This window comes from Hemicordylus capensis, chromosome 1 (assembly GCF_027244095.1).
Source record: "Hemicordylus capensis ecotype Gifberg chromosome 1, rHemCap1.1.pri, whole genome shotgun sequence".
In the NCBI taxonomy this organism is placed as follows: Eukaryota; Metazoa; Chordata; class Lepidosauria; order Squamata; family Cordylidae; genus Hemicordylus; species Hemicordylus capensis.
This window is the reverse complement of record NC_069657.1, coordinates 126,628,163-126,638,603: the sequence shown is the minus strand read 5'-3', so window position 1 is coordinate 126,638,603 and position 10,441 is coordinate 126,628,163. Positions and strand designations below refer to the sequence as shown.

At 42.0% G+C, this 10,441-nt stretch overlaps 1 protein-coding gene across 5 annotated transcripts in view; it reads right to left on the bottom strand.

Annotated features, from left to right (window-relative positions):
- Nucleotides 1–201: 201 nt before the first annotated feature.
- The window catches only part of OSBPL5 (oxysterol binding protein like 5), a 268,153-nt gene continuing 257,913 nt past the window's right edge, over nucleotides 202–10,441 (bottom strand). For all 5 annotated transcript variants that reach the window (XM_053283574.1, XM_053283575.1, XM_053283576.1 and 2 more), the window contains 5 exons: nucleotides 9,954–10,139; nucleotides 8,329–8,467; nucleotides 4,998–5,115; nucleotides 2,786–2,888; nucleotides 202–1,838 (listed from right to left, as the gene is read on the bottom strand). In XM_053283574.1, the coding sequence (XP_053139549.1) occupies nucleotides 1,703–1,838; nucleotides 2,786–2,888; nucleotides 4,998–5,115; nucleotides 8,329–8,467; nucleotides 9,954–10,139 (682 nt within the window). In that variant the 3' untranslated portion in view covers nucleotides 202–1,702. The remainder of the gene's footprint in view (nucleotides 1,839–2,785; nucleotides 2,889–4,997; nucleotides 5,116–8,328; nucleotides 8,468–9,953; nucleotides 10,140–10,441) is intronic.

Sequence of the window (10,441 nt, the reverse complement as noted above, 5' to 3'; positions counted from 1 at the left end):
TCCACTCAGATTAACTAATTTGTCTCATTTATTTCAATAGTGCTCAGTGATGAATAACCTACTTAGAATACAACCTCTTGATATTATATGCATGAGAGCATACCTCTTCATTTTGAAAATGCCTCATTTAACACACACAAAATAAATGAATGGCAAAAGAATATAGTCCGAAGCACAATAACAATCCAACCATCCAAGTAGTAAGTGAAAGTTGTGTAATTTTATTCCAACGTATCAAGCACAAACAAGTTTTCCCCTACCAGGGGAACATCACAAGGAATGTAGTTAAAAATCTGGAAACATTTACATTGAAAGTTAGCCCAGACTGGCACCACCACTAAATATTTTAAGGCTGTATATATATAATATATCTTTTTTATATATAGCAGTACTTACCACTTGGAACTACTTCAGGCCAGAAAAGAAAGGCTTAGTACTGGCTGCAAATCTACATAAAATATTGCAACTCTTTTAAAAATGGTGTAAAAATAGGAAGACTATCAACAGATTTGGAGGATGCAGTGGCAAACCCTTACTATTCCTGACCTTTAATGTACCTAAAAGCAAACGACATACACAGGGTGCCTTCAAACAATCACAGGATTATCCCTATACAGAGAAGTGGACTCTGTGATACTAAAAAACAGTTGCCTCTTGACACAAAACACAGGGAAGTTGAACCAATTGGATACAACCGATTGCTTCAGAAAAGCCCGAGAAATTGTTTCCTCACACAACCACCCCGTATTCATCAATGGACAAAAGCTCACCCATGTCACAAAATAAGCCCAGTGAACCTTTGTACTGTAGTGATTTTGTGACATATGAAATTACCTATATACAGAAGTGCTTACTCACCCATCTCCTCTTTCCCCCACCCTGGAATAATGGTACATTTCAGAGGCATTCCTTTATACATTGCTTGTGTGTGTGTGTGTGTATGGTTTAATCAATGTAAAAAACAGCTTTAAAAAACAAAAATAAAACCCAAACTGTTTCATAAACAGGCATGTCTGATTCCTGGCCCAATGGACATAGTTTAGGACATAATCAACTGATGGAGGCCTTATATTTCCTAAAAGGGGCAGGCTTTAGGAAATCGTGCATATTTACAGTATCAGTAGAATGCAGTGCGATGCGAGTTGTTCACAGACATTTGGTGTGCGTGATCACTGACCAGAAGATCCAAGGAGAAGCTGTGCTATCTATACCCAGTTAGCTTGAGTTTTCAGGTGGTCACCCAAAGCTTCCTTCTATACATTTATTAATGCACAAGACATCTTGGTTGATGAAAAATGCCCTCCCCCACCCACAGAAGAGCTATAAAACAAGCCACTGGGAACCATTTTACAAAACCGAGTAGATGTGTATAGTGTTATAGGAGACACCAATACTGGTTGGTAAATTTTAATTGCATCAGAAAAAAGACAAGACATAGAAAACAAAATTGCACAATTAAAGCTACATTTGGCTTTAGCATTAAGGCCCAAACAGGTAAAGAGGTCCTTGTAGATGTACATGTAAAAAGGCAATGACAACATCTGAAGAACAGAACTCTGCAGGTTCCCTGGTTAACCTTGTTTTCTCTTCCTTCTGCTCCTGGCTGAGTAGGTATTAAAGTGCTTGGTACCTCCATGGGCTCCTTGCATTTAGGTCTCATTCCTGCAGCTGGTAATTTTTATTGCTGCCAAATGCAGTGCTTTTATTTGAACACATAATTAATGAAGAGCTGACATGTTAGAAAGATGCAAAGAAGAAACCAACAGCGAGAGTCCAGGAAGGGGTTTTCAGATGAGGCCCTCCTATAGAGAGACTTTTTGTTCAAAGCAGTGAGGTTTCTGTAACAAGATAAGCACCACAACAGTCAAGCAGTTGGTATTCAAAAAGGAATTACACGCAGAGATGCCACAGAGACAAAACTCAAGATTGACTCAAATTCAATGTTAAAATTCCCTGCTGAATAAAATACTCTGGCCACGCGTACTTACTACTGTATGTATTTCAAATGATCATTCTGCCACATGGCCTTGCCAATAACTTGCTTACAGCGAGGGACATATTGCATTTGCAGGCCTCCCAACATTCCACCTTATTTTCAAAACTGACCAGAACAAAATTAAGAGCGTTCTCCCTAAAAAGTTTAGTTTTATTTCTTTAAAATATTTCTGGTAATTAAGCAGAGAGAAAAACAAAGCTTTGTTAGAACTGAACTGCTAAATTGAGCAATAACTTCCTACAGGAGCTCAACTCCTTTGCAAGTGAAGATGCGCTCTTGAGGAAGATAGCTGCAAAATCAGTAAGATACAATCTACATATTTCTTCCTCGAGCTCCTTCCCTTGCATCTCTTACACTGGGCTGCAAGTGCTATGGCACTGTTGTTCTTCAGTTTGACCAGCATAGGACAAATATAACTTAAATCGTTTTAAGAGTTTGACAATATGTAATGCCTTGAGGTTTGTATTTTCGCTGTGCACAACACATGATCGGAAATAAACCAAACCTCATCCTATTTGTTGGCTAAACGTCATGCTCTCTCATATGCTTGGTAGCACTTGCACATTAACTAGCCCTCCTCCTTTGATACTGGGTGGTCTGACCTCCACTGAGGAACCCCACAGCAACCTCATACACCATTCCCCCCCCAATCCTTGCATAAATTAGGCCCTCTCCCCACCACTTCTATGCCTCTTGTGTCAACGGGTATTTGCCTTGCTTCACTTTCACTAATACTGGAGGATATTTAATGCTTGGGTAGATCATAGCATTAATAAATAAATGCCATACCTGTGAATGTCCTTTTGGGCTCTCTGGAGGGATAAGACAGCAGTGTGAATTTCCTTCAAATGGTCGGTTTCTTTTCCACACTGAGTACATGGGCTTTCAAAACCTGTGGTTAGGTGATGAGATGACAACACGATTTCAAGTGTGTTTGGGGAAATAAGGATCTTTCTGCTATTTTACAGGCTCTGCAGTTTCAACAACAAGGCAAAAACAGCTGATGAAAAAAATATTTATTGCAATGCATTTTGAAAAAACCTTTCTCCAGGAATATTTCCACTTGATTACTTGAGAGACATGTGTTTTCCAAGTCTGCATAGGGCTTGAGCAAGAATATACATCTCTTTCAGGCAGTCAAGTGGAAACATTCCTTGAGAAAGATTTTTTTGAAATGTGTTGGAATAAACATTTTTTCATCAATTGTCTTTGCATTGCTGTTGGAACCATCTCAGTGGATATTGATCCTCTATTACATTCAGGTTCTGTAGTCTCCCTCTACTCTCCACAGAGGAGAGTAAATGCCAACATGTCTGGGAGGGGAAATATACTATGGAAGTGGTAGTACATATGTTTATAGATCCACAAAGCCCTGAAAATCTGGCCAAAGAGGAGATTCACATACACATTATGTGTTTGCCATGTATGGGATTCATCTCTCTGGAAAAACCTAAACAAAGCCATAACATGAATCAGCTCTAAAAAACAAAATTTGAAATCTGCCAAAGAAAAGCAGCTGGGGTGTGAGAGACTTGGAACAGAAAAGCTACAAGTACGAAATGTTTTAGGCACTCCTCCTTGCTGCTTCCATGTGCCAGCGTCTCTCCTGCTGCATTCTCATACATGCATTTGTGCTTAGCATGCACATTGCCCTTCCAAAATCCATCTAGCCGGTATGAGTGATGTGCAATGAATGAGGTGGGTGGGAAGGTTGCTTGCAAATAATAAGCTGTTTCTGGCTACCAACATTTGTGTACTAGCTTCAGAGCTCAAAGACTGCAGTGATGTGCACAGAATGGCGGATGTGCAGTTTGAAGCTGGCGGGGGTGAGACTTTAAGTGCACTCACCCCTCCCATTGCTTCCTCCCCGCTGGTGCTCCTTCCTGGTAAAAACCCTTGGGACAGCAGCATACCTGCTGCCCTGTCCTCGGCCAGAAGTACTGGGTCCATGTGTGCCCGTTGTGTGTGCACACGTGCACGTCAGATGGGTGCACATGCACCCGGTACTTCTGGCCACTTCTGGCCAAGGACGGAGAATGGGTGGCAGGGAGGTATGCTGCCGCCCCGAAGGTTTTTACCAGGAAGGAGTGCCGGCAGGGGAAAAGTGGCGGGAGGGGTGAGTGCAACCTTCCCCGCCCTTAAAGTCACACCCGCGCCAGCTTTGACCTTCGAACCAGCCCTGGGGTTCGAATCTGTTCGGAGGCCCATAAAATGGCCTCCGAACAGGTTCATGCACATCCCTAAAGGACTGTTTGGTTTCAGTCCTGAAATTCCTATAGAGTTAATTGTTCTTTATGAGACACATCACATGCAGCTAGCTGGGAGATAAAGTTTAACTAAATTTATCGGGGCTATTCATAACCATTCTGGAGATGATTTATTTACTAGTTTATTATGATTTATTTACTATGCACTTTGTTCTGTGGGCATTCTGCACCAGGAGATGTTGGCCAACATGTTCCATAGCATAATACGGAAGGTTCTGAGCCACCCAGGCTGCTTTAGGTTCCAAAGGAACCTCCAGCTTACACAAGAGGGCAGATTTTAATCTTAAAGGAGACTTAGAGGAGCACACCCACACATCAGGAGTGCTACTTACATTAAAAAGATAATAATGCAAGTAGAGCCCCTGAAGTGTGGGTGCACTACTTTAAGCATTTGCACTCTTCTGCAAGACTGCTGGCAATTCCTTAGGAGCCCACAGTAGCATGAATGGCTCAGACAGTGGCACACGATAAAAAAGACAGCTTGCCTGTTTTATAGCTCTTATTCTCAGGAAGAAAAACAATATTGCTCATCATCATCAAATCATTTAATAGGACTTTCAAAAATCTATCCTAGCTCACAGTACTTTAAAACAAGATTGAAATTTTCCCGAGATCTAACCATTTGTATTCTCCAGACACAGGAAAATGTAGATTCTTCAATGTAATTAGTTTCTATATAATGCCACACACTCAGCAGCGAACACCACCTACTATGTGAAATTATGTGATCTCACCATCATCATCTGAAAGTTCCTGCACAGACTCTGGTGTCGAACAGCTACTTTCAGTGTTCTGGCTGTTGTTGGACGGTTGATCACTGGCTTTACGTCGTCTACAATCATTTGTGGACCTCTGAACAAAGGGAAGCACAAACACATTATTTGTCAAGGGTCTTCTAGAGTCAAATGAACTGATTAATAGAATCAAAAAATATCTGGATTTTAATGAGAGCAGTGGATGATCAAGGGATTAATCTTGGACTGAAATCCTTAAATAAATGTTCTTGATGCTAAGCAAACCAGTTCAAGTTTTTAAAACCTACCTTCTTCTATACTACTATAGTTGAGGGAGTGAGTTATTTATAACCCAATTCTTTAGAGCACTGTAGAAAATAAAGGGAAGGGGTTGGGGCTCCAAAGCAGCCATTGTGGGAAGGGATATTCTCCCATCATTTCTTCCCCACCCAGAATTCTTGCAGGTCACCCAACTTGTATTACATAAGAACATTCCTGTTGGATCAGGCCCAAGGCCCATCTAGTCCAGCATCCTCTTTCACACAGTGGCCCACCAGATGCCGCTGGAAGCCTACAGGCAGGAGCTGCAGGCATGCCCTCTCTCCTGCTGTTACTCCCCTACAACTGGTATTCAGAGGCATCCTGCCTCTAAGGCTGGAGGTGGTCTGTAGCCCTCAGACTAGTAGCCATTGATAGACCTCTCCTCTATGAAGTTATCCAAACCACTCTGAAAGCCATCCAAACTAGTAGCCAACACCACAGCTTGTGGCAGAAAATTCCACAAGTTGATTATATGTTGTGTGAAAAAGTACTTCCATTTGTTGGACCTAAATTTCTTGGCAGCCAATTTCATGGGATGACCCCTGGTTCTAGTGTTGTGTGTGAGAGAGGGAAATTTCTCTCTATCCAATTTTTCTACACCATACATGATGTAAAGTAAGTAAGTTAAAGTAAATTAAGTCGATTTCGACTCCTGGCACCCACAGAGCCCTGTGGTTGTCTTTTGGTAGAATGCAGGAGGGGTTTATCATTGCCTCCTCCTGCACAGTAGGAGATGATGCCTTTCAGCATCTTCCTAGATTGCTGTTGTCCGATGCAGTCTGGGAAACATACCAGCAGGGATTCGAACTGGCAACCTTCTGCTTGTTAGTCCTCGCTGCACCACTTAAGGTAGCTATCACTTCCATAAGTCAAGTCAGGAGTCTTGTAAAACACACAAATTGAGCATGTGCACACACACAGCACCACTGTGCTGTTGGAATCAGGTGGTCAGTCCTTCATGCATTTGGAAGCTTCACAAAGTACTTTAGAATGGCAACTCAGATATCATCGGATTTAGATCTTGTGTATCCTGAATGTTGCCATGTCAACCATTTAAAAACATATAAACACTACTGGCCAGACATCTGATGTCAGGTACAGTGACCTGTTTATTTAAGATAATCTCCAGCTCAAATCTGTGTCATATAATTTACTTGATCCTTCCTCAGGTGCTCTTGCACTAGCCACAGGGTCTATTTCAGATACCCAGGGTAGCTGTATATTATTGGAGTTCACACTGCTGTACTAAAAGCTATCCAGTGATGTCCTGCAATTCTAAATTCAAGTCTAGTAGATGGTTTGTTCTATTGCCTCGCTTTTACAATACTGAATATCTATTGTAGTTTCCTATGATTTTTCTTTCTTTGAGCTAACCTAAAAGCCAAGTGTTACCAATATAACTGCCTCCCATTCCTGAATTGTTATTGAACCACTGTAATGCCCAGTTTGTCACAGAAACACTGATTACAGGTGATAGCTTCTCCACATGATTAGAGCAAGATTTTGAAAATTACATTCACAAGAACTTTGTCCTTTCATGGTCACAGTCCGGAAACTGCAGATGGTACAAAATGTGGCAGCCAGGTTGGTCTCTGAGTCATCTAGGAGAGACCATATTACTCCTGTGTTGAAAGAGCTACACTGGATGCCAATAGGTTTCCGGGCAAAATACAAGGTGCTGCTTATTACCTATAAAGCCCTAAAGAACTTATACCCTGGGTATTTAAGAGAACGTCTTCTTCACCATGAGCCCCATCGCCTGTTAAGATAGTCTGGAGAGGTTCATCTGTGGTTGCTGCCAGTATGAGATAATGCCTTTCAGCATCTTCCTATATCGCTGTTGCCCGATATAGTACCAGCAGGTATTCGAACCAGCAACCTTCTGCTTGTTAGTCAAGCATTTTCCCGCTGCGCCACTTAAGGTGATGTAGACCAGGGATTCTCAACCTTGGGCCCCCAGATGTTATTGGACTTCAACTTCCATAATCCCCAGCCCCAGTGACCTTTGGCTGGGGATTATGGGAGTTGAAGTCCAATAACATCTGGGGGCCCAACGTTGAGAATCCCTGATGTAGACAAATCTAAATTAACTGTATTATAAAGTCAAGTTAGGAACACGGGAAGCTGCCTTATAACCAAGGCAGATCATTGGTCCATCTAGATCAGTACTGTCTACACAGTAGATACTGTATTTTGGAAGGGCAGTATAGAAATTGAATGAATGAATGAATGAATGAATCAATCAATCAATCAATCAATCATACACTGACAAACAGCAGCTCTCCGTGGTTTCCAGCAAGGTTCTTTCCCAGTCCTACCTGGAGATTCCAGGGATCAAACCTGAGACCTTCTGCATGCAAAACAGATGCTCTACCACTGAGCTATGGTCCCCACCCCCAATTTACGGCCCACCTTATCCCTGTGGTTCAGGTTAAAAAGCAACTTCTCATCACTTTCACCCTGACAGCTTCACTGCAAGGCAGAGACATTTCATCCCACTTCAAAGATAAAAGCAAAAGGGACCAAGACTTGCCCAAAGCCAGCCAGCTGTTGTCCAGTTATTAGGAATTTAAATACCACTCTCCAGAGTCTAGTCTGTCCATTAGCCAGCTTGCTGCCTAAACCATCTCAGTTACATTCCCACGTGCCACTATTATCTGAACACCATCACTTTCCAACATTTTTCTGGTGAAGCTACAAATTCTCTTTTTGGAATTTGTGCTGAAAATAATCCTAACTAGAGGAGAGGGCATTTTCCTTGGGTAGGCCAAATAGAGGTACGCAGACAGAAATCCCACAAATCAGAGACAGTGATGGCTGTTTTACAGCCAATTCACAGGACCTCTGTACTCCTGAAAAGATCACATCTCTCCAAACCTTTGCTGATGGTGAACCAGCCACATAAGCAGCTTGTCATGAGCACAGACTATGATTTTGTAAGTCATTCTTCAGCAAACTGGGTTCAGAAGAATGGTACATCAGTCCAAACACAGTGGTGAGTGCTAATTACCTTGTGCCGTGCAACTTGGCTGTTGATGCACCTGTTTTTGTGAGCTGACAGTCTATGAGATAAGTGCCTCTGCATAGTTTGAAGTACCCCATCCTTCTCGTACTGGGCAATGTCGTTCAAGGGGTCCCAGGGCCTTAAACTTTCAAAATGAAAAGGAAGCATATTGTTGTTGTTGTTGTTTTAAAGCCACTGAATTTACTAGAAGCAATGCATACCAACATGTGCAAGCTCACTTTGACAGTGTTTGAGGCAGACAATATGCACATAGAAGCTGTTCCTATTCTTCCTTGAACCAGAAAGACTTCATGGCAAAACAATCACCAAAAAGAGAGAGGAGGTTTTCATTTTACTGCAAATAATTTAAATGTGCAACATACTATTCTTTTGGCATGAACTCCTTTAGCTGGGCTGCTCATTGGGAACCTATTCCCCCAATTTTAGCTGATCTGCACTGGTTAGTTACCCACTTGTTCCTGAGTCCAATTCAAGGTACTAATTCTTACCTTCAATGCCATTTAAAAAGGTAAGAACTTAGGGCTTCCAGCCATACAACACAATTGACTGCACACATGCAACTACAAAGAAAAGACAGAATTTGACCCCAAGTTTCCCAGATCCACTAGATCACACTGAGCTCTCCATGGGAAGGCTCAGGAAGGACTTAAGGCTGCAACAATCTGCAAGTTTCATTTGATTCAGTGGAACTTAAAATGCAATCCTATGCATGTTTACCCAACAGTAAGTGTGGCAAACCTCTGTGAATATGTTTTGTATAGCTACATGCCATGTCTAGAACTCTGTGTAATGTCCAGTATGTGTGTATTAAACAGACAATTATTTTATTTATTGTTAAATTTATATACTGTCTTTCATTAAAACAATCCCGAGGTGGTTGGGATTAATCTTTCCCTCCCTCATCACAAATTCGTCTTGGCAATCTTGTTCTGGTTCCATCAGCTGTGTCTCTCTAAAACCATCTAATGTTTGAATATTTACTAAATCTGAACTGACACCATAGCTGATATCTCATGGTCTTGCCCTGAATAATAATAGTTAGAATGCAACTATAAAAACAGCATAGGACAAGTATAACAATATTGTACTAAGGGGAAAGGCTCAATCTAGTAAAGGATAGCAGGGCTTGAGGGACAAGTATACCATGAGAGAAACAGGTTTACAATTTATGTTTTAGAGCCTACAGCATTTGTACAAGCCCCACTCCCAGGAAGGAATATCCATAAACAAAGAAGGGCATTACCTCCACTACAAACACACACCCATTTACATCATGGTTTTCCCAAAGGGAGAAAGGGACTGTAGTCTGAGGAGGAAGCTGAAATTCTGTTGAAGACTCTGTCATTCCTCACAGAACTACAATTCCCAGCATTCCTGGAACAAGGCTACTAAACCACTCTAAATCGGTGGCAAATATATGCTCAAAACATACCCACATCAACAGCTTTCAGTCAGGACATGTTTAAGATTGCTAACTCTGACTGAAGTTATTAAAGGAGATGTTAAACCATTAGAATCTTCTGGATTGCTTTTAACAGTCATTGGGAGATCAATGCTGATTCTCCAGGCCAGGCGGGTTGAAAAACCTTCACATACTACAAGTCACTCACTCTTCATATTTGTAATGCCACTCGTTCATGGCAGGATCATGCCAGAAGAGCAGTGGCTTCCATTCTGTTCCATTCTCCTTCCGCTCCCGAGCTGTGTTCCTCTGCTCCTCTTCCAACACACACTTCTCTTGAGTTGCTTTGTGCTGGTCTCCTTTGCCGATTGCACTTGTTACATGTTGCCACAGTCTAGAAACAAAGAGGAATCAAATTAATTAAGTGAAGTAACAACAACAACAACAACCTGACCTGGTGCAGAGCATCTGCACCCCTAGTTCTCTGTCTCTCCTCCTGCAGTCCCATTTCGTTCTTCCCCCCCAGCCCCATTTCTCCCCCACAGCCCCATTTTGTTCTCCCCCCCTGAGCCCATTCTCGTGCGGCCAGCCGCCACTTCCCCAATCCCCATCGCTAATCTGCAGCTCTCTTGTGAGAGCTGCCACACATGGGTTTAGCGATGGGTATACCTAGAAGAAATAAATATATAGATAATA